The sequence below is a fragment of the Ambystoma mexicanum genome, chromosome 2q (genome assembly GCF_040938575.1).
Source record: "Ambystoma mexicanum isolate Mex_15411 chromosome 2q, UKY_AmexF1_1, whole genome shotgun sequence".
NCBI lineage: Eukaryota > Metazoa > Chordata > Amphibia > Caudata > Ambystomatidae > Ambystoma > Ambystoma mexicanum.
The window spans coordinates 329985163-330010073 of record NC_090924.1 but is presented as its reverse complement, the minus strand read 5'-3'; the positions used below and the strand labels follow the sequence as shown (position 1 = coordinate 330010073).

General features: G+C 46.6%; 1 protein-coding gene across 4 annotated transcripts in view; it reads right to left on the bottom strand.

The window, feature by feature from the left end:
• TSC2 (TSC complex subunit 2) overlaps positions 1 to 24911 on the bottom strand; it is a 1437517-nt gene that overhangs the window by 435641 nt on the left and 976965 nt on the right. For all 4 annotated transcript variants that reach the window (XM_069647328.1, XM_069647330.1, XM_069647331.1 and 1 more), the window contains 2 exons: positions 13564 to 13713; positions 13045 to 13260 (listed from right to left, as the gene is read on the bottom strand). In XM_069647328.1, the coding sequence (XP_069503429.1) occupies positions 13045 to 13260; positions 13564 to 13713 (366 nt within the window). The remainder of the gene's footprint in view (positions 1 to 13044; positions 13261 to 13563; positions 13714 to 24911) is intronic.

The following is a 24911-nucleotide window of genomic DNA, read 5'->3' as shown; positions in this document are numbered from 1 at the left end:
CCCCCCCCCCCTTTTCAGTACTTAGATGAGTAAGACAGATGGAGTAATGAAGATGACCAGAAGCGGTAAGCCAACGGCGCGTTCTAGTCTTTAGAAGGAGTTACACCATGCCGGGAAGTTTAAAGTTGACACAGCTGAGAGAACACCAGAACGAAGAGAGAGGCAGAGCTTGGCTCGGTCGGATGCCGGTCAGAACACTGAGCGCAAGTGGACCATCAGAAGCTACGCTGAAGTAGACACAAACGGCGTGCAAGTGAGGCAAACCGAAGGTAGCATACCGCTTGAGGAACCAAAATACAGAGAGATATGTACAGCAGAGGAGGGCAAAGCAAAAGCTTACCGGCTCACGGGAAGCACGCAGAGTCAGCGTACTGGAAACAGAGAATTGAAGACACGAGGAACACCAAAATCACCCGTTAAACCCAGGCAGAGCGAGCGCGTTACCAGAGCGTGTGTATGTGAATGCTGTGTCATGTTAAGTAACGCCATTGAAGAAGCTGATGCAAGAAATATTAGAAAAGGGCTGGTGACCCAATGGTTCAACCAGTAATTGGTTTGAGTGAGAACAGTGCAGGAAAAGGGATGAGGACCCCATATCTGCATAAGTAAAAGCAGAAACGAACTGTACAGAAAGGGTCGGTGACCCAATATTTTCTTTTTCATTGTACATGGTTTATTGCAAACCTTATACATCACAGTTCAGACTAGTCAAGACATCATTAAAAACAGTTTAAAAAAGAAAACATTCAAAAATCATCAATACAGTCGGATAAACAATAGAAAAGGAAATACATAATTTTTTTCTTTCACCACGACCCTTTAAAACGGATACATAGTTTTAAAAAAAAGGAGAAAGAAATAATTTAGATAAGTCAACAATCAACATTGTTACGATCAATAAAGGCCTTTTACAATTTCATCATCATTTCATAAATCCTACGTTTTTTACAAGAATTATACAGTTTTAATCAAAAGTGGAGAATAAGCTCCTGCTAGTAAATATTTCCAAAAGGTTTCTTCATTCAAAGTATTTGGATCGTGAACGTTAAGGCAAAAAAATTCCATCCCGAGTGACTGAAGTCGCAGACACAATCATAAGATGCTTTAAGGATTCAGTGGCAGTTCCACAATATCGACAATTCATATTTTCTACTAAACCCTGGGAGAATAAAACCTCACGTGTATGGAGCAAGTTAAGACGTGCTTTCATAAATGTCTCTCTATATCTACTGTCTGGACATTGCATCATGTATGTAAGTGTAGAGCCCCTTCTCTTTGCCTCAAGGCTTATTTCTCTAAAGAACTTAGTTCGTTCTTCGCAAGTATCTATCCAATCGCGGTCCAGGAGTTTCCTTTGTGCTTTATCAGGGTTTTCAAGAAGAGTCGTAATGGAAATCTCGTACTGAGACATTATTTCCTCACAGTTTTCTTTTTAAAGGAGAAACTGGACTTTCCCCATAACCCGTCGTCTGTTTCCCAATCAGGGGGTATAGAGTAGTCGCTGCACTCTACAAGTTTTCGATATAGTAGTCAGTTCAAAACGCAATATTGAAACTGGAACACAGTTTGGGAGTGTGAAAACCTTTCGCCAGAGGAGTCCCTCTATTTTGCATAGTTCTAATTTTAGCAGTCCATTACCTATTTCCAGGCCATAAAGGACGGTTGGTACTACTTTGGATACATAGAACTGGAGTAGTGGGACTATGGTAAAGCAGCAATATTTCCTCTTACTAAACGCCATTTGCACTGCAAGTTGTTTCCATTTTGCCCAAACAACTTCCTTTTCAAATTCCATGGTTTGGTGGTGCAACCAAAGTTATCCCCAGATATTTCACTGTTTGCAGTTTCGGCAGTGTAGATACCCCCATTTGCCATTTGAATTTAATGGGGGTTTTCTTTTTCCCATTATAGTATATTAGATTTGGAAGGATTTGCCACAAGACTATTTACCTTTATATAATCCTCAAACATGTTGAGGAGCCTCTGTAGTCCCAGTGGAGTGTTATCTAGTAGCAGCACATCATCTGCGTATGCTAATCAATTGTATTGTTTTTCCTCTACCCTTTGTGGCGCAAATGATGCTGCTTCTAGTGCTTGCCCCAGGTCAGATAAGTACAAATTGAAAAGGCAGGCAGCCAATGTGCACCCCTGTGTAAGGCCTTGTGCTGTTATTTCCTTCGATGCCTCCCCATTGGCACTCAGCCTGACTTTGATTGTGGTATTGGTGCATATTTTTATTATGCCGTCTAAAATCTGCATTGGCAAGCCCCACTTATGCAACTTCAGCCAGAGCCTTTCTCTATTTATTGTGTCGAAGACTAAACTGAAATCTACACTTGCCACGTACAGGGGTCCTTCCCTTTGGGGCTCACCTGATCGATCAGGGATTGGATCTTTGGGGCTCACCTGATCGATTAGGGATTGGATGAATAGCCCATTTGCGTCCGAGACGATTCCCCTACACCTACCAGATTTCAAGATCCGGTATTCTATACTTTTCAGTACACACTTTGCAAAGACGTTGCTTTCTACGTCGATGGCGGTCGGTCTATATTGCGCTGGGTCAGGGCGATTCCCCTTTTTATAGATGAGCACAATTATTTATGCATACCATGAGTGTGGGAAAATTATGGTTTCTACAATGCTCTGAAATAGAGTATAAAGGATCAACACCCATAGATAGATATCCTGCTTCATTACTATGTTGCAGAGATCATTTGGACCTGGTGCACAGGAATTTGAGCCTGATGAGGTTATATCTCATATGGTCTCTAAAAAGATATTGATATCCCATTTTCCATTACAGGTGATTTTACACTTGTCCGAGTTATCGCTTTTAAAAATATTTTCTAAATATCTGCACCACAACTCTTCTGGTACTGAATTCGTCATCTCATGGGATGACATATCATGTATTCTGTTCAGAAGACCCCAAAAGTTCTTAATCAGATTTCTCCTCACTACCTCCATCATTAAGTCTCCGTCTCTTTGGATAAGGAGCTGTCTGTTTACAATGAACCAGTTTTTGTAACTTTGCCTCGCCTTTTTGCTGAGGATCTTTTTTTCCAAGTCTGTTGCTAATCCTGCTTTTAGGATTCAAACTTCTCTACGCATCTGGGCTTTTACATAATTATGGGGCCGTTGGCTCCTAAGGGTCATTTTTTGTGAACCACATAAATTAACCCCATGTTCCACAAACAGGGGGGAAGTTCTTTACTGACAAGGATTTAAGTTTGTCAGTCAGTAGTGTCGACTCCCAATAAGCTCTTATACATTCACCCATTTTATCCAGTGACCTTGAGTTAGAACTAATTTGATTCTTTTTTAAGTTTATTACAAGGTTCCTACAGACTAGGGTTTCGGGGTATCTTTGTCCCAGAGACTAGGCAGACAGCCCGAATTTCATGGTCAATATGCATGTTACTTATCACATTGAATGCCTCTAAAACGCAGAATATACCATCTGACACTACTTTGTAGTTGATCCATGATCATAGGTCATTCCTATGCCATGTTGGTTTAGGAGGAATGTCTTCTGATACCTGGCCATTCACTATCTGCATTCCCCAATTCTCCCAGAATTCCCACCACTTTCGACCTTGTTGGATTTGTCGCGTCTCGTAATCATTCAGATGACCCGAGTTGCCTAGTTTACAGGCAATTAATGGAAGACAGTGTGAATTCAGATCTCCTGCTAATACAACTTCAGATCTTGGGCATTTCGTTTTGTAAGTCACCATGATATCTTCCAATTTCCCCAGGAAGTTGCTCAGGTCAGTGTGGGTCTGGTGCCAGTATATATTTATCACTAGGATGTACTTCAGTATATGGATGGGTTCTAATTCCATTACTACAGCTAGTATCCCCCTAGTCTCATGGAAGACCTTGCTTCCCTTCAAGACAAAACCTTATTTAATTGCTATGCATAGTCTGCCGGAAGATCAGCCCCCATTCATTATTGAAGCGCCCTGGGTGAACATATGATGACCATCCAACAAAAGGGTTTCCATAGCACAGGTCTCCTGCAGGCATACCACAGAGAACGTATTGAGAGTTTCAAGGCGTGCAGACTCTCGTGTTAATTTCCCAAATCCTCTAATGTTCCAAGATGCTAAGCAAAATTTCTGGGCACTTGAATTCAGATGGTTTTCCCGGGGCATCCAGACGTCACTTTTTGGGTCATGAGAGCCCACATCCCTTCTCTCCTGCAATGTTTTTCTATCCGCCCAGGTCAGGGATTTCCCTCCCCTCCTCAGTTTGTCAAATAGCCCCGCACTCCAGGGACCCCTGAACTCTTCATCATTACATTCGATTCAGGGTCTAATTTCAAAGCCCATTGTTTTGAACAGTTCTCCCTCCTGTAGTATCTTGTATACAATCTTTGAGGGTACCTTTATCGTAGCAGTGTCAAATCTAGATATTGTGTGACATTTGACCTGATCAATATCTTTAGAGAAGATCAGAGACAGCGCTAGGATTTCATTAATTATCGTAAGGATATTCGTGCGGTTCAAGTCTAGACCTGGGCATAGTGCCGAATCGAGACATGATCATATATGGCGAACAGGAACCCATCTGCACCACTGCGTCTTTTGTTGCTTTTCCTAGATTTATGAGACGATCTTATAGCCTCGTATAAACAGCACTACTGATAGAGAGGCTGGCAGTAGTGGGGGCTCAAAGGTTCCTGAAACCTGCAGTCACCCCTCAGAAAGGAATGAAGAATACAATGCTCCAGTTGACAATTGAGGTTTTCCAATAGAGAGGGCTAGAAAAGATGAAGAGCTCCAAGGTTTCTGAAACCCACAGTCACCCCTCAGAAAAGAGTGAGAAATAGAATACTCCAATGTCTAGCACCAGCTTCACGTTATTAGATCCGCACTAGCAACACTCTCCAAGTCATTCGCCTCTTGTGTGAAGTCTGTAGTATTAAGTAAACTGTGGGGGTGGGGGGTGCAGTCAGGAGTTTTCCCGGTGTACGCGCCCATACACAAAGTCGCTTTAGTCAGTCATTACCCTCTTCAGAGTGTGCTCCGCTTCAGGCGGACTCCGCCCCCGCCCCCCACTTCCCCCTCAGCCGAAGCACTGAGGACTGCTCACACTGGCTCAGACTCCGCTCCTACTATGCGTACGCTACGCGTAGTGGACTGGATTTTAAAGGAACATTCCTCCCACAGTGAAAACAGTAGAAACAGAGGGTAGACTGCAAGACTGCTCACACAGGCTCAGACTCAACTCCGACTTAGAAAAGATAGTTTTGTAGATGACAAAAAATAGTTGTAGAATGGAAAAGTCCTGGCAGGTTAGTGAACCAGGCAAATAGTGAATCTGGGGCTCAAACCGTCTGGAGAAGTAAACTTTGTGAAACAGTGTGATATCATGGCAGGAGAGTAAACCAGGAGTGAACCTGAAGTTGGGAAAAGTGTCAAACCAATACATAAAAGGGAAGAATTATACCAGTGAAAATGGAGTAAAATACCCTGGCAGGAGAATACACCAGGGACATAGAGAGGACAAATCAGTGGAGAAGGGTAGAGCTATACCCCCAGAAAGCAAGTGGAAAATACTGAGTGTGAAGAACTGGAATAATTCAAAGGAATTGTGCATTTAAAGGGAGATGCAAGCGAAGGCCAATCCCCTTGAAATTGTGAGGTAAAGAGCATTATATGTGTAAAGGAAACTCATGGAAAGATTCATATAATTTAAGATTGTGAATAGTTAGTAAAGCATTGAAGAAATGAGACAATTTTCCATAAAAAGCATGAGGGCATAAAGAAAGAGCAGCTCAAGGGGAGAAGTCGTTCTCGTTGAACTTGTAAAGCGCAGCCTTAAAAAGGAAAAACACGGGGAAGGAGCCCCATTTTTGTTGAATAGTGAAACTTTGTGGAACTTTATCCGGAGGCACCGGCTAGAGACAGAGAGATTACATACATACGGGAATGGAGGACCCCCTTTCCTGGTGGAACTTTATTTCTTTCTTTTCTGCACCTTAAACTTTATATTTTTGGAACTCCGAAAGAAGGCTACAAATGCATAGTCTATAGAAATCCCATTGTGCACATTATATTAAGTATAGAGTGTAAGGGTCAGATTAGGGTTTTTGGGCACAGGACAGAGGACATTCTTTTGTTTAACATCCTGACGCAGACGTTTCTTAGTTTTGTTGAGGCAGGAAAACCCCTCTTAGGATTAGGGATAGATAGGGTTTTTCCAACCCTCTGTTATTTTCAAAATAAAAGCTATAAGTCATCTTGAAATCTATTCCTGTGTCTGAGTCTTACTCCTGATTCCCTTGCAGTCCCCATAGACAACCTAACAACCTAAGTCATCCCGCCCTAAACATCCCACCCCATCACTGAAACCCTCAACTACGTTCATCATATTAGGCAACATTAACCTTCGCTTTAATGATCCAGATGACCCTAAAGCATGTGCCTTCTCCACAGCCATGGATGATGAACTTCAACCAACTAGTCAGCACGCCCACCCATAACAAAGGCCAAATCCTAGACTGGATTCTCACCTCCAACACTAGTATCAATATCTCTGCTATCACAGAAATCGCTTGGTCGGACCACTTCCCTCATCAACTTTGAGTTATGGAACATCCTCCTACTCCCAAGCACATCATGGTCTGAAATACATGCAAACCCACACTGGATTGTATCAACCCTACACTACTTGCCTTACTCGCCAAACACAAGCACGCCAACACCATTACACACAACGCTTTCAGCCCATAACACACCTGCCTGCAACTTATGCTACACTACCATGCTCCACTCATTGGTAAAACCCAGAAACCCCACAAACCAGCTAACATTTGGTTTGATGAACTCATTAACTTATGTCATGCCAAAAGAGCCCTCGAACATCTTTACAAAAAGAACCCCAATTCTTCCAATGGCAAAAGCTTTGCCAAAGCCTCAAAAAAGTACAAAACAGCAGTTGTGGAACACAAAGCAAACGCCTACAATATGAGCATCTCCAATGCTAGCTCTAACACCAAAGAGCTCTTCACTATACACCGAGAACTAGAATCGCCCACCCCGAATGCCCCATCCACCCAAGCAGACAAAACATGGTGCACGGTCATTCAAAATGCACTAGCTAACAAAATGGACTCTCTCCTAAACAAAATCAATGCCAAAAGAGACTCCCTCGCTACAAAACTGCCCACAGCTAGCAAAATTGACCGCAGCAAACCTGTCCTCCCCCTGACACTCCAGCATTCAAATCCACCAAGGTATTCCAAGAACAGGTGCTGTCCACCATCCTCACACTAAAACCTACTGATTGTAGAGGCGACACCTGTCCCACGCACTTAGTTAAACTATGTGCCCTGACTCTCACCCTCATCACTGATTTCATTAGCACATCCTTCACCACCAACCTTGTTCCAGCTAACATCAAAGCAGTGTGGATCACCCCCCTCCTCAAGAAACCCATACTTGACCCACTCATTCCTACCAACTATCGACCTATTACCACAGTCCCTTTCCTTTAAGATAATAGGTTGTGTATCATACTCACAAATCCAATCCTTCCTTGAGCTCAACCACTTTCTTGGCTCCAGACAATCAGGTTTCTGCTCCAAACAGCACGATAAAACCATCCTTCTGGACCTAAAAACCCAGATGGACCGCAGACATGACTCTGGAAATCTAAGCATTCTACTGCTTCAAGATTTGTCTGCAGCATTCGACCTAGATGAGCATGAAAAACTGTGGCAAAAACTCTGCAACAATTTTCGCTTCTCATCTGAAGCCACTTCCTCAATTCAGTCATTCCTATGCGATTGTACCACCAGAGCATTCATTGGCAAAGAGGCAGACAACCCCATTCCTGTGCCACTCTGAGTCCCTGAATGCTCCTGCCTCTCACCCACACTCTACAATTTTTATACTAAACCCCTCTTAGACTCAATGGGTATCATGTACACAAACTTTGCTGATGACACCCAGGTCCTCATCCCAATGATATATGACATTTTATTTGTATCGCGCTCGTACACAAGTGTTTCAGAGCGCGACAAGGCAAGGGAAGGGAACAGGGAAGAACAAAACAGCGATCTTACTAGGCCCAGTGACATTGAGATCGTGCAAGTGCGTGGGAAAGGGAAAGGGGAAAATTGCATGGAAGGGGGAGAGTGGAAGGCGCAGAGCAGAGGATAAACAGATAAATAATAATAAATACAAATAAAATATATAATGGAGCAATAAACCGGGGTAGTGCAGCCAGCAAGTGGCAAGTGCTATGCTTACCGCAGCAGAACTGGGTAAGTCTGACAAGTGCATAAAAAGAAGAAAATGGGGGACTGTATGGGTACAGATACAGTCCCCAGTGCAAGGGGTGGCCGGAAGGCAGTGCAGAAGGGTGGCAGGGTGAACAGGTAACTGGGCCAAGGGACGGAGGGTGACCAGATGCACATTGCCAAGAGAGCAGATCAGCAAGGGAGAGGGGGAGTAAAGGCAGATGCAAACAGAAGGTCTTGAGGTGCTTCAGGAACCGGAGATGGTACTCCTTCAGTTTTAGAGTGGCAGGGAGGCTGTTCCAGAGGGAGGTCCCGGCCGAAGGCAGATCTACCCCTGGCTCGTCCACTGCCCATTACACTCGGAACACCACCACAATCAACAAAATCTTCAGCACCATTCGAATTGGATGGCTACACAGAGCCTCTGTCCAAATGATGACAAAACAGAGCTCCTCATTGTAAGCCCCCTCTGAACTAAAACACTTGACAGCATCTACTCTTCGATCTGCACTGATGGCATAGCAATCCCAGTCCTCAAACAGGTGAAAACACTGGGAATTTAGCTGGATGCTAAACTGTCAATGTCCAAACAGATTAACGTGCTATCTTCCTCCACGGCCTACACCTCCAGACTCCTATCTCTGAGTAGACAATTCCTATCACCTGATAACTGCCTGACACTTGCACAAGCGCTAATACTATCCAAACTGGACTATTGCAATGCACTACTTCTGGGCACATCAGCCTCTAACCTATCCGAATTGCATCTTCTACAAAACAAAGCCCTTCAAGCCGCCATTGGACTAAAACGCAGCGACCACATCTCTGCCACCAGACGCGATGCACACTTTTTGCCCATCAAAGCTCGGATTGTCTTCAAAACACTCACCCTGGTTCACAAATGCATCTACGAAGAAGCTCTGCCCTACCTAAATGACTATCACTCGGAAAACACCTAGTCGCACCCTAAGATCCAGTGCCAGTCTCTCTCTTGTCACTCCATGCTACAGAAGTAAAACGGCAGGAGGCTCCAACTTTGCAGTTTCGGCTCCCACGCTCTGAAACTCTCTACCCTCTTCCATGAGAAATGAACAATCCTACAACAAATTAAAAACAATAGCCTAAATCTGGCTTTTTGATAAATACGACTAACCTCTGTTCTGCTATTACTATAGCACTGTATGACCACTCATCGATTCACTTACTGCCTGTAACAAACGCTGTGATACCCCTGGGCTTGGGCGTTACACAAATGGCATACATAAACAAAATGATTAAGTGGAGAGAATTACACACAAGATGCAAATTGTACATAATGTGAACATAGTACATTCCTCAGAAATCTGCAGTGGTTCCCGGTAATGCTCAGAATCAAAAACAATCTAAGGCTCACAACCTCGGTGTCTCTATGGGAATCACTCAATAGGTGTTCCGATGGTATTGTCACACTCAATCATACTCCACCTAACCAGAGGTACCTCACTGTCAAGGATAATTCAACCTTCACAAGGGGACACCATCAATTACTCAGCAATTCTGTTTTATTCAGTGCATCATACAAATTATAACATAAAAGCATCAGAAAGTGACCTGTGATTTATAAAGTGACCAGTGCATCCCACCACAAAAAGTGACTTGTGGAAAAAACAGCAATTGATAAAATGTCACATACAAATCACAAAGTATTACATTTACACAGACAATACATTATAAAAGCCTCTCTAAAAGTCCACAATTACATATTTAATAATTGCACACAAAAAAAAGACAAACAGAAAGTGCTTTGGGGGGTGGGGGGGAACACCTACCAACCACACCAAAGCCGCATTTCTTACTGATATCCAAAGAATAGAAGCAGGCCATCATTGCAAAAAAAGCAGCAGCCTATAACACTAGAATCAGGCATGCCAGTTTCAACTCCCAAGAAATCTTTAGAATTCTCAGAGAACTAAAAACACCATACACCATGATCTCGAAAGACGAGAAATGGTGCATCAACATCCAGAATGCTCTGCAGGCCAAAATAGTCTCTCTGCAGCAGAAAATAGAGAGAAAAAAGCTCTAATCACCACAACCACCACCCCTAAACCTCAGTCAACACCGTATGCTTTAGAGAAATCTCAGAAACAGCCAACATTCTCAGAAACCTCAAACCTTCTAGTTTTAAAGGAGACACATACCCAGCCAATACCATCAAAGAGTGCTCTGAAGCACTAGTCCCTTTTATTACGAAATGCATCAACATCTCTTTTTCCAGCTAATCTAGTCCCAGAAAGCTTAAAGGAATCATGGGGTCGACCCCTACTGAAAAAACCAACGCTTGACCCATCAGAACCTAACAACTACAGCCCCATCACCATGGTCCCCTTCCTGCTAAAGATCCTAGATAGAGCTGCCTACAACCAAATACAACTCTACCTAGAATCTAACAACATTCTCAGCATGTGCCAAACAGGTTTCCGGCCATGCCACGGCACGGAATCAGCGCTATTAGATCTGAAAAAACAGCTAGGCATCTTCAAAGACGAAGGCAAGCCAGCCCTCCTCCTCCTCCAGGGCCTCTCTCCCACCTTTGACTTGGTAGACCACAAAACACTATGCCACCACCAGATGGTCACCTCCAACTTCTCCCACAAAGCCAAGATGTGGATAGCCTCCTTCCTAGAATGAAGATACAGGAGGGTCTTTTCCGACACCACCAGCGCTCCACCCATCCCGATTCCTTGTGGAGTCCCACAAGGATCATGTGTCTCCCCGTCTCTCTACAACATCTTCACCAGACCTCTCTGACTCCTTCAGCATATCATACACAAACTATGTTGATGATACCCAAGTCCTCCGCACACTGTCTGGTATCCACGCGGATGACTGTCACATGATTAACAAAATCTATGCTGCCATACAGGCCTGGATGGCCACCAACGGTCTATGCCTCAACGACGACAAAACAGAGATCCCATTGGTAGGATCCCCAGCCATGCTGAAGAAGCTCAACTCCAAATTCACCTTGTACACTATAGATGGAATACAGACACCAGTGTCAACCTCAGTGAAAACACTGGGTGTCCACCTGGATGCCTCTTTGTCACTCACTAAACAAGTGAACGCATTTGCCTCCTCAACTGCATACACAGGCAAACTCATGAACGTAGCCAGACGATTCCTCACACAAATGAGCTGCCTAACCATTGCCCGTACAATCATCGGGGCAAGACTCGATTACTGCAACGCCCTATTTTCTGGAACCTCCAAACAGAACATCCACAAAATGCAAGTAATTCAGAACAATGCCCTTCACTCAGCACTCAACATTCCTAAAAGAGAGCACATCTCGGCATTAAGAAAGGAAGTTTACTGGCTGCCAATTCGGGAAAAAGATCATCTTCAAGACATTGTCCACAACGCATACATTCCTAGCTAAGACTGCCCCTGAATACCTGTCTCAAAAGATAATGAAATGCCAATCCAACAGACCAGTAAGAACAACCCACGCCTTGCCTTACTGAAATTCAAAAGAGCTAGAGGAGGATCCAGCTTCCCAACTGTGGCAGCGCACCAATGGAACGCCCTCCCTCCCGCCCGAAGAGCCGAGGAAGCATACTGTCCATTCCGCAAGGCCCTAAAAACTTGCCTCTTTGCCTAACCCTGACTTTCATACGCCTCTATACACCCCAAGTATTGTTTCTACTATCTATTATATTAATACCTCCTGTTTTATGTGTAACTGATGCATAACAGAGCCCAGATGCCTTTGGGCTTAGGCGCTTTGCAAATGTAAAAAATAAAAATAAATGGTCAAGGTCTGTCTTAATCGTGTATGTAGAGGCAAAGTTCTCTTCTGCCAAATTATCTTACATCAGTTTATTGTTACATAGCCACATCAATGTGGGTGTTTATATCTGAACCCAACATGTTTAGTTCCTTCTCTTAAAAGAGAGACACTTCTAGGAACTTCTTCAGGGGAAAAGTACATACAAACAGCCTATCTGGCCTATTATCTATTGACTAATTAAGGTTGATCAAAGCCCAAATGCTTGTGGACACTGTGTTCCTTCACGGATACTACACTTGTTTGAAGAAAATACATATTGACTGAGTCGCTATTCTTAAAAGCCGTCCAATATTGTTGGCTCAAAATCAGACATATATATTTGTAGAGCTCTCTCATTCAGATGTCAGGAGACTATCATTCGAGGGCTCAGATATGCAATATTTGACAAACTGATGATTTTGCACTCAACAATACCGAGGACTAAGGCAGGTCAGATGCTAAGTATGGCACCCAAGATACTGAACTCACTGCACCCTAGGATTGTCTACTCCACAAGTGTTTCTTTTGTATTCCAAGTATATTGTAATGCATTGCGCGGTTTTTGGAATGTGAATTCTTGCTCCTTAAATCATGCCCCCCACCGCAAAGGAGGCATTGACACTCAATACAATGATCACACTGGGCAGAGCTATGATGCAAAGAGTCTTCACCACCCAAGGTTGTGAGGAAAAAGTGTTAAAAGTTTAAACAGTAAAAGGCATACAAATTAAAAAAAATCTTGCTAAGCAGCATCCCACTACAAAATGCAGACATTCATACTTCCCAAAACAGTGAAGATATTGCTACGTTGAAAACAATCTCATATTACTGAAATTGAAAATAATTTGAGGGAGATTGACTTGATGAGTGTAAGAAATAAGTGCTCAGCCAAGTGGCTCTTCCACACTGTTGGGTAAGGTTGTGCGGATCACCCACCAAAAGGTTCTCTTCTGAACAGGGAGCAAACATCAGGCCTTACCTGTGTTTGAGCGCTGCAACAATGTATGCTTCGATAGTCCACTGGCAAAGCTGCTAGAGGGTACAGAGAGAGACTTGTACAGGGCCGTCTCGCGATGCTCTTTGAATCGCTCTGCAGCCATGAGTGCATTAGACAGCTCTTGCAAAGGCATGTTGTCGATGTCGGATGAGAAGGGGCTGAGGGGGTTCTCCAAGCTCATCAGCCAACTGGTATTGCCTGGAAAGTCCAGAAAAAGCTCAATTAAAACTTTCCAGAAACTAAGGGAAACAAAGGTGGGATTCAGTGTATATCATCCCAGTCAAGCATTCTGAAAAGAAACCCATGGGCAATTGGAAGTTCACAAGCTAATCTTTTTATAAATCAACTATTCAGAATCATATGTTTGTAATAACGCTTAACAAATTCAATGGCAGAGATGATCTAAACTTGAATACACCATGTCTGTGTACTGTCATAAACATTAAGTTCTGACCAAGACACATACCTACTAACTTAACATGATGCACACAGCTACATTACCTGTTGGTCTTCGGACCAGCACTTCTGCCCAGCCTTGCGTGAGCAGGGGGACAAAATCAGCTAGGTACGTTTTCTCTTTCCGTGGTCTTCTCTTTCTGGAGGAACTGCCATCACATCCTTTTGACGTGTTGGATCGCAGAGCATGACCACCTGCAAAAAACACAAAGGGGCATTGTGGTTCCATTTCACCATGTACACCCTACAAGATAACCTGGCGCCAAACACATTTATATGGATTTGAGTGCAGGTTCCCAACTGGAGACCCTTGCACCAGACTCTCCCTAAACCAAAAGTGCACGCCCAAAGATCTTTAGATAAGCTTAGTGAAATTGTATATGTGCAACTGCACCAAAGGTGACATTACACAGGGAGAGAAAAGCCTCAAAAAGGGGTGGGGGTAGACAAACGAAGAGTGGTGACCATGAGTGTAGAAGTAATTTAATAACTTGCAATATAAGAAGTCAAACATTATAATAGAGCAGGCAATGAGGCATCATAATTCCTATTATGAGAATGAGGCTATCATTCGTTTGACATTAGGACTTCCTTTTGGTCCTAATCAAGAGGCATGTGTGATTTTTTTTTTGCTTTGGTTCTGGACTGGAAGCTTGTGGGGACAAATAAGGTTCTGTGTTAAGTAAAAGTGATTGGGTATGTTTAGCCATTGTCACTGGACATTCTTTAAGAGTGTAGCCCTAGGCACTTATGTGGCCAGATAGAAGTCAGAGTGGTGTACAATGTGTAGCATTACTCTTTTTAACTATTCCCTACATGGAGTTTGAATATGCTCCTACTTCAGCAAGGGCACACAAGACAAATGAGCATGGGTCTGTGCAGTGCCGAAGACTATTCCATGCACATTGGATGAACACATTACTTTCCTCTCAGCAATGTTCTTTCTGAGGAATTCTCCTCCCACGGATTCCTCATCTATGATGTCCCTATCCCAGCACAGCTGCTCACCGGAAACCTTTACGTGCCCCTTGACCTCTGTTCCACCCATTTTCCCTAGCACTCTGAAGTGGAGGGATCGTAAAAGTGATTGTGTACTAGCTTCCTGCAAAGAGGGCAGGTGGGGAGGGTGATGAGAAATCTGTGTGAGGAACATCCATCAGAAAGAACATTACCGGAGTACTAACAGATTCTTTACCCCCACAGATCATCTATGATACACTCCCAAAGCAGTACGTAAACATGGGAGGGAGGGAGAGAGGGAGGGAGCAAGAGCCCCAACTCAAATCAGAAAACTCTGAAGGACTGCCCTAACAAAATGGGCATCCTGGCCAGCAAGGAAATTCAAGCAGTAATACTTAGCAAACGTGCACAAAGACACCCACGTTACCAATTGGTAAACATCCAAGGACTGGGACTCCTCTGTAGGGTAGAGGTGGTAGCCACTCCCCTGGTAGAATTAACTCAGAGACCCACAGGCCCCTCCTTACCAACAAGATTGTAGCATTCTGAGATGCAGAGAATTATCCACCTGAACAGGGTTTGTTTGGGCAGAGCCCTGCCAGCACAAGCACCAGCGTAATCCAACGAAAAGTTGGTCATCATTCCCAGCCGCTCTACTACACAAGACGTAGAACTTAAAGGCCTGGAGCAGGCCTGGCCGATGGAATCGTTCCTCCAACTTGGAAGGGCAAGGTGGAAGAAAAAATACAAGAAGGTGGATCTTCTGAGAGAGATGGAAAGCCAAGACCACCTTTCGCAGAAAGGAGGCTCTCACTCTCGACATCACCTGCTCTTTGGAAGAAAACAAATAGGGAGGTAAAACAGAAGGAGCTCACTTACCCATCTTGCTGAAGTGATGGCAACTAGGAAAAATCACCTCAAGGGTGAGCAATCTTATAGAACAGGAATGAAGGGGCTCAAACGGAGAGCCCATAAGAAATGTTAAAACTACATTCAAATCCCACTCCGGAACCACAAACTGTCAGGGAAGAAACTGGTTACTATGAGGGGTAAGAAATGTGAGGCAAACAATTTTGTGAAGGTTTTTCAAAAGACGCATTTTATTTAACTTAGAAGGTTGGATAAATGCATCACTATCCCTTTCCTGGTGAAGATTTCCCTGCCTAAAATAAAATAAGGAAAACACAACAAAAGGTTTCTGTCCCTCACACTTATATATATATAAAAAAAAACTCAACAAGTTAATATAATGGCAATTCAAAAACAACAAATATAACAGTTAGAATCACCATATGACAACTGTCTACTTGATTCAAGCAGGATTGAGTTTAACAGTTCCAAAAGAATAAGGAAATCCTGTCTTGTATTAAAGTTCAAGTGCAGTTCTTTTGCAACCAAATGTTCCAACAGTTCAGTATTGTTCAACACAGTTTCTTTCTCTTCCACTTGTAATATTATGGAAAACAATCTTCTTCGCATAGACCCAGAACAATTCCTGAATTTAGTACATATATTGTCCGTCAAAATGATTCTTCAACCACTTATTTTTTTAGAAATATTTATACACTTCTGCAGCAGTTTATACAACACTTCTTCAGCAATGAAGGTTTGTCTGGATGATTCATAAACACCACTTCATACACTTCTGCAACTTCCACCTGGTCTACTTCCATGCCAGGCCTACTACTTCAATTAAATCTGGTTGACTCCCATGCGAGGCCTGCGACTTCAAAGTTCTCTGTTTGGGTATACTCCCCTGCCCAAACAGGATACAGTGTTCAACTTCAACCTCTGACCTGGTATACTCCCCTGCCAGGTCAGGAAATTATGAACAACAAATGCCTTTGTGGTTAAGATCAGTTTGCAACAACTTCACAATGTCTCTTGTTTCGCAATCATAATGTGATTCTTATCTTCATGGAAGACAAGAATCACATTGGTGCTCTTTATTACACTAATGTGATTTCCAAGACTTCTGCAAAGCTATGCTACACTCCTTCTGAATCTCCTTTACCAGAAGGGCAGCATTCTTGCCACTCGTTTCCCCACTTCTTCATTAACCGAATACTGACAATAATATGATCTTACGTTATCTCGTCTTTGGCAATGTGGTATTTCGCCAGCTTCGTTTATGTACTTATTTGAAGATGGGCAACATACTTTACAAACCTTTGGATTCCTATGTGCCATGGCAATATGGTTTAATTTTAAGTGAATTGTTTTAACTTTCTTTTGGCATGGGCAATTAATTTTTGTATTGGGTACTAAGATTATTGTCACCTCTTGCTGCTGGTTCTCACACAACCCTGTATGCTTAAAGACACAACAAGTTTGTTTAACAAAATAATGCTTTCTCTGCTTTTTATCAGTTTGGTATCAAAAATGTCTTCTTTGGAGACCGCCAGGGGGCGCAGAGCATGCAAGTCGTGTGAGGCTTGCGCTCCTCCTGCCTCGCGGGGCCTAGTCGGCCTTTTCAATCCCCAGCCGGGATTTTCGCATTGAAACCAGGGAGGACCAGCACCCGTGGCGATCTCCCCCGCTGAAGCCCCCGAACAAGGGCCCGGATTCAGCACCGCCCGAGGCCAAAGGGCCAGCCCCCCTGCAGACCGCCAAAGGCGACGAGCTACCAGTGGACTGGCGACGAGCGGGGCCCCACGCGCACACCATCTGGCCGCACTGCCACCTCCCCCTCCTCAGAGCGTGCGCGACCCGGACAGTGGGTGGCCCCGCTACACGCACGGTACACGCCAGGAGACCCGGAGCGGGTGGCGAGGCCCCGGTGCCCGCGGCCCGTTACGAGTGTCGTAGCAGGACAAGCGCCGCCCGTCGAAGGCCCGCGGGGGCCCGGCGACAGAGGGAGCGACTCCACATGTACGAGGGTGCTCAGAAGAAGTCGAGCGGAAAGGGAGTCCCCGCCACCCCGCGCACAGACCTGTGAGCCCCCTGCAGAGGACTTCCGGGGACGTCGACACTTTGATTCGCCGATCGCGGGGAAGCCCCGCACTCCAGAACAGAGCCCTCGCCCACGATACAGCCCGGGCCCCATGCCTAAGCTCCAAGGACTTGAGACTACGACACGAGGTGGACACCTGTCCCCTCAAGCCTAACCCGGGGCGAGGCAGCCCAACGAGACACAGCTTCGTGGCCACCCCAGCGGGAGGAGGAATACGGGCCCCGAGCCCCAGCCTCACTAAGTACACGGAAAAGAGGTGAGGAGACGGAGGGATGAAGGGGACATTTGAGGAAACTGTGCTGCCCCCCTCCCCTCGGCCTCCCGTGGCCTGGGACACAACCCCCCTCCCAAAAACAGGCAGAAAAGAAAAGGAACGGAGCAGGGCGGCTCAAGCTCCGCCAGCGGCGCCGCCTTCCGCGCCACCTTCCTCTCTGCCACCAAAACGAAGTGGGCCTAAGCCCTAAAACCTGAGGGCCCCGTAGGCCTTCCTCAGCACCAAGTCAAGGCCTACATACTCGACGCCCCATCTCCATAGAACGTGACCACCACACGCTGAGAGCACCACGGGCTGGCCTCGTAGAGGCATTGCACCATAGGTCACCAACGAAGAGCGACACCCTGGAGAGGCCCTCGGCCACTCGGACAATCCTTTCCCTCCAACGCTTTCGCCGTTCATGAACAGCTTCAGCCCCGAGAGAGGCCCGCAGTGCCACCATGCCTTCAGGCAGCGACCCGCCCCCCACACCATTAACGAAGGAGGACCTCAAGGACATCCTTCAGGAAATTAAGGCCATTCGCACCGACATACAGGCCTCTATAGTGGACCTCAGGGGAAGAGTGGAAACCTTGGAAGAAAAAATGGAGGGAATGGAAAATAACCACCTCCAAACAGACCTGTTGGACATGAAATATGAGGCGAGATTAACAGACCTTGAAATGAGAGATGAGGACATAACCTTGAAGATGGATGATTTGGAAAATAGGGAACGCCGAAATAACCTGCGTATAATGGGCGTCACCCAGCAAAGAGGGGAGACAGCGGCCGATGTGGGAAGGAAGGTTCAAGGACTGATCAACCAACTCTTTGCCTTGGAGGGGGGAAGGAGGTCCAGCTGGAGAGGGCGCATCGGGGTGTAGGGGGCGGAGGAGGGGCCCCCAAGGTCTATAGTGGTGCGCTTCCTTCAGTACAGAGAAAAAATGGAGGTCCTGGAGAAGGCAAAAAGGCTCGAGAGCTTCATCTTTGAAGGGGAGACAATTAGGATCTACCAAGATCTCTCGACCCTCATGCTCACCCGCAGGAGGGATTGTCACCCGCTCACTCAGTGGCTCACCAGCCAGGACATAAGATATAGATGATCGTTCCCGTTCGCCCTCTCTTTTGAGAGAGCTGCTGTAGAATACAGGGTGATCAGCGGCAAAGAAGCCACACAAGTCCTCCAAGCGCTCAAGAGCGACTCCCCGGAGGGAGGGAACGAAGGAGGTACACAAATGGAGCTTGATCCCGGAGACAACCTGAGGGCCCTTGGTCCACGAAGAAGAAGACAAAGGGCAGGAGAAAATTCAGAAAACCAAACACCCCCACATCGGAAGCTGGGGAAGACCAGGTGAACAATGACTTTTGATCCGAAAATACAGGGACACCCGTTTTGCAATCCCGGCCGAGGACACGGAGTTCATTGAGAATCCCGCGAGGACTGACACTCTCTCACCCTGGTGGCTTGCCCGTTGGCTGGCGTCTTGAACTGGGAAGGGAGGGGGGAGGGGGGAAGGGAGGGTGAGGTAGTTAGAGGCCCGCGGGCCCAGACCGAACCAAGCTCAACAACGGAACGGGACAATCTCCTCATGACCGGGGAAAAGATGAATGCAAGGCATATAACTAATGACACAGAATGAGAGGAAGGGCCGGGCCAAGTCCCTCAGAATAGGCTCCCTCAACGTCAAGGGGCTCAACTCCCTGACAAAGTGCTCACTTCTGGGGAGGGAAATGAAAAATGCGAGAACCGATATCCTTTTTGTCCAGGAAACTAGAACGGTGAGGGGGGGAAGAGAGGGCGATCCCGGGATCCCACGTGGGCCAGACCTTCCGGCCAGGTTAAGAAGGGGGGTGTCGGAATTATTCTGCATAGGAATCATAAACTGACAGAGGTATCACGATGGGAACGGGAAGACGGGAGAGCCATGGTAGTGTCAGGCAACTTGCACAACTCGAAAATCACCCTAGCAGCCATATATTGCCCCAACGTAGGGCAGCTGGGATTTATCCAAGAAGCCCTTGCGGAGGTGTTGACTAGAGCAGAAGGGCTCCTCCTCTTGGGGGGGGGGGGGGATCTCAACATGTGGGCTGACAGGGAGTTGGACCATAGTGGTGAGGCCATCCCACCGGGTGGCGGGGGGGCACGACCTTATGGAGGGCTTCGGGACCTAATGTGGGAGAAGGGTCTGGTGGATTTATGGAGAGAGCTCCACCCAACGGAGAGGGGATACACCTTCTACTCAGCCGCCCACGGTACGAAAACCAGGATTGATTACCTCTTTACGAGACACCAGCACATGAGCAGAAAAGAGGCCTCAGAGATCCGCCCAGTCAGCTGGTCAGACCACGACCTCGTCTGGTCTGACATTAGCATCTCGGGCCTAAAACCTAGGAACTCTCTGGAGATGTAATGACTTCCCCTCCTAAGGGATGCAGTCTTTAAAGAGGAGATGATAGAGGCAATTAGAGAATACTTCGAACTAAATGATACTGGAGAAGTTGACCAAGGGATAGTATGGGAGGCAGCGAAGGAAACCTGGCAGGCTGATTAGCGAGGGGGCCTCCAAAAAAAGGGAGAGGATGCTTGTGGCTCATAGACTTCGGTCAGAGATCCTTATACTGGAAAGGTCCGAAGGGAAGGGGGAGGAGGAGAGGGCGAGAGACTTGGGCATTGCAAGAGGGAAAAGGCAGGGCCTGAGGGAATTAGAGATGGGCAGGATTGTGGCAGGACTCCAACACTTACGCCAAAGATATTACGAAAAAGGAGATAAGGCAGGTGCTATGTTAGCGTCTAAACTCCGTGGCCAACGGGCAGAGAGGTGGGTGTCCAGAGTTGTGTGTGGGGAAGAGGAGGAAACTTCAGAGCCCGAAGGCATAGCGGAGAGCTTTGCCGGCTTCCATGAAACCCTTTATGGGAGCGACTGGGGGGCAGAGAAGGAAATGCTTGACGCATTCCTCGGTGGGGTCGCCATCCCCACCCTGCGAGCCCCGGAGGCGGAGGCCCTGGATGCCCCAATAACAGAGGAGGAGGTACTCAAGGCAATATCAGGCCTCAAGCTTGGAAGGGCCCCGGGGAGGATGGATACACGGCGGGCCTCTACAAGGCATTCTCGGGCCACCTATCAGGATTCCTGGCAAGATTATTCTCCAACATCATGGCCACAGGGAGGGCACCCCCATCATTTGGTAAAGCATTGATCACCGTGATCCCAAAGGAGGGGAAGGACCCAGCATACTGTCGGTCCTACAGACCGATCTCTCTCCTTAATGTAGATGCGAAGCTATTTACCAGGATTATTGCCACGAGGATAGATGGCCACATGCCGGAGCTGATCCACTCGGACCAGGTGGGCTTTATACAGGGGAGGCAGGGGGTGGATACCCTCCGCAAGACCCTCCACGTCATGAGGGAGGCGGCACGGAAGGGTGACAACCCGGTTCTGGTGTCCATCGATGCTGAAAAGGCTTTCGACCGGGTGGACTGGGGATTCCTGCACAGGGTTCTGGAGAAACTAGGCTTCGGGGTGGGGATTAGACAGGCCATCAAAGCCATATACATGGCCCCTTCTGCCAGAGTCACAGTCAATGGCCACCTGTCACGTACTTTCGCCCTACAGAGAGGGACAAGACAGGGCTGTCCCCTCTCCCCACTCCTGTTCGCAATGACCATGGAGATTTTGGCAGACAGCATCAGAGGCTCCCAGATGGTGAGAGGCATAGAAATAGGGGGCCGCACGTTCAAACTGGGCCTTTACGCAGATGACATTTTGCTACACTTGAGGGAACCTACGAGATCGGTGCCGGCCGCCCTGCAGGTCATAGAACAATTTGGCCACTTCTCGGTCTTCAGGGTAAACGTGAGCAAGTCCATGGTCTTCCCTTTTGCTCCTGATGCAGAGCGAAACCTAGCCGAATTGATCCTGCTGAGCCTCCAGGTTTGCCCCGAGGGTATAAAGTATTTGGAGATCAATATAGTAAGACCAAACGAAGACTTGAGCCAGGCAAACTACCCCCCTCTGTTCGACAAACTCTTCAGGGACATGGAGGGCTGGGCGAAGGGACAGATCTCATGGATGGGAAGAATTAATGCTATAAAAATGAACCTTCTAAGTCTTCCAGATGCTCCCCTTGGAGGCCTCAGAATCCTACCTTACCGAAGCCAAAAGATGAATAACTAAATTTATATGGCAGGGCCGGAGACCCAGAATAGGATACGAGACCCTCACACTCCCCAAGGATAGAGGGGGCTTAGCCCTCCCAGACCTGCAAACATACCATAGAGCAGCTCAGCTTCGGGCCCTGGCCCCACACCTTAGGGAGGACCCCAATAAACAATCGGTTTTTCTTGAAAAGTTCTACCTACACCCAGTCACCGTGGGGGAATGGCTATGGGTCCCCCTGAAAAAACTACCCAAAATAATCAGGGACCACCCCATCCTTGGAACTATGTGGAAAGCACTTGCTGGAAAGGGAATTAGAGAAAAGGTGACCACCTGGCCCTCGCCCCTGAGCCACATCTGGTCCACACCAGTTCTAGAGCAAATCCCAGGCCACGAACACTACCAGCCCTGGTTCGAGGCTGGTCAGCTGGTGCGGGAGGACTCCTTCATTCCTATACAGGAACTTGAGGAGGCCTTGGGAAATGGCACCCTCTCCCCGCTCTTATATCTACGTCTCAAGGGTGTCCTAATGAAACCCAAACTAAAGCCCTGCATACAAAGAAAGCTCACCCGGTCGAAAAAATCCTAGACTCTCACGTAGAAATGAAAGGACTCCGCTCCCTCCTCTACGGAGCCCTTATGATTCCCCGGGAGGGAACGACCAAAAGCCTCAGAAGGAAATGGGAGAGGGACCTGGGTTGTGGAGTGAGGGACGGGCTATGGGGGCGTATTTGCAGCAGGGCGTTCAAGACATCCATCTCCTGCCAATATAAAACACATGCTGTCAAACTTCTTCATAGATGGCAGTACGACCCGATCACCCTCTCAAGGATGTTCCCGGACATTGACCCAGAGTGCTGGCATGGATGTGGGGGAAAAAGCCGTCTACTGGCATATGTGGTGGTCGTGCACGAAGGTTCACGCCTTCTGGTCTGAGATCCTGAGCTGGTTAAGGGAGGCGGGAGAGGGGTTTTACCCACAAGATCCAATCCTGATAATGTTTGGCCTTCAGCTGAGGGATGAGCGTTGGGAGAAACTTCCTGTCCTGATGCACTCGTTACTTCTGGCAGCTCGAGCAGCTCGGGCTAGAAAATGGAAAAGGACCGGCCTTCCCATGAAAAGTGAGTGGGTAGCTGTGGCTAAGGATATCTACTTCATGGAAAGACTCACAGCGGCTACGCAGGGCTCGAGCGCCCAGATAGAGATGGACTGGCTACAATTTATGGAGGATTTCGGCCACACAGAGGAAATGCCCTGAGAATCACGGGGTCTCATGACCCGGCCCGAAACCATCCGTAGCATGGAACACTATGCCTTAGTTTTGGAGGAGTCGGTTTAATCATGGACGGCCATTAGCCCGGTCGGAGTTGTTCTAGGAGAAGAGTTACGGATGATCCGTCCCGTGCCTTGAACTATGGGGTTTGGGGGAAGAGGGGTTGGGTGGGAGGGGGGGGGACTTCAAGGGATGTATGGTTGGATTGTAAAGTTATGAGGGGCAGTTTCCCAAAAGTTGACACGCTGTAGAAGCCTCTTGTTACCATTAAATGCCAATAAAATTTGATTTAAAAAAAAAAAAATGTCTTCTTTCAGGGTTTTCTCACTATGCAGTTGCCTTTTATTATTCAAGTACCTGTTCTGAGCACGATTGCCTGGTGAACTCACCGGGTATGGCGTGCGCATCAGTTTTCCTCGCTGCTCACAGGTCCTCCTCCTCTGCTGCTTCTCGCGGTCCAGCAATCTGCAACATCTTGTCTACCACTGCCCGTGTCACTCACACACAGAGCTTCCACCACTCCAAAGGCTCTCTGGTGATCGCCTGCCAACAGAGACAGCGTTACCATGGGGAAAGCGCTTCAAACGCTCACTTCCCACTGCGCAACCGCTGCAATTTAGGCTTCTGGAGGGGAAGACCCTCAGGACCAGCTACTGCTTGGCACTCGACAATGGCCCCAGCGGCTTCCTTCTCATTCAATCTGTGCTTCTGCTGCAAAGTGGAGAGTGCACAACTCCTTCACCTAGGACTACTTCTCTGCTCCTTTTCTATGGCTTGCACCTGAGGGCGCCTTTTAAGCCTTCCAGTCCCCCTCAGGTGTGGGTATTTTTCCTTAACAAGCTGCACTTTGCAGTTTTGTTCCTATGTGGCCCTCTTCTTCGTCCCAGTACTCTGGAGATTATGGAATTTAAGAATATCTAATGCAAAAATCTGTTTTTCTAAGGGAAATGTTCTGTTCATGCTCATTTCTTTTGCTATTTATATTCCTTAAAGGAATATCATAAAGATAATTTAACAGATTTGACTTTACAGAGGAATAAAGATGTTTAAAGTCTAAATTGGTATTGTTTTCAGACTTGTCCTTACTATTTCTTTGGGGTGTAGGGGAGCATTTAATTTATACCAAAGGAAGGGGGGGGGGAGAAGTGTGGAAGCGATGGTTACGGTGTATCGCATATCGATCGTCCCTGGTATCTTACATGGGGTTGTATTTTTGGACGAGGGGAAATATTCTTGGATAGAAACGATAAAAGGAAAAATTCTGAGATCCATATTAGGAGTGCCTCAAGGTGTGCCGGTGGAAGCACTAAGAGTGGAAATGGGGGTTTTATCGCTCAGATCTCTATGGCTTAACAGGTGTAAACTACGGCGCATTATTACGCTAGCAGGGGTGGACACTCTTCTGTCCCAGATTGCTAAAATACTTTCGTCTGAGAAACATTTTATAGCAAGACTTCGGGGTACTGTTGAGGAGCATCTGGTTGTGATTGACATGCCTAGGGAAGATTTGTTGCATGACACACAAGCATTGCCTCACCTGAAAAGGAAAACAGCAATTTGGGATGTTGACAAGAGTCTATCTAGCTTACACTTGAAAAAGATGTATAAAAACTATGCTGGACAGAGTTTTTCCCTGAATCTCCCTTGCTCATACCTGCTTAAGCGCATTAATGTTCACCTCAGGCGCTTTATTACCTACTTACGATTTGATATCCTCCCCACTAATGAGCATCTGCGCAGATGGAGAGGGATCTCACCAGCTGAAAGGTTATGTAGGATGTTTAAGTGGACAAT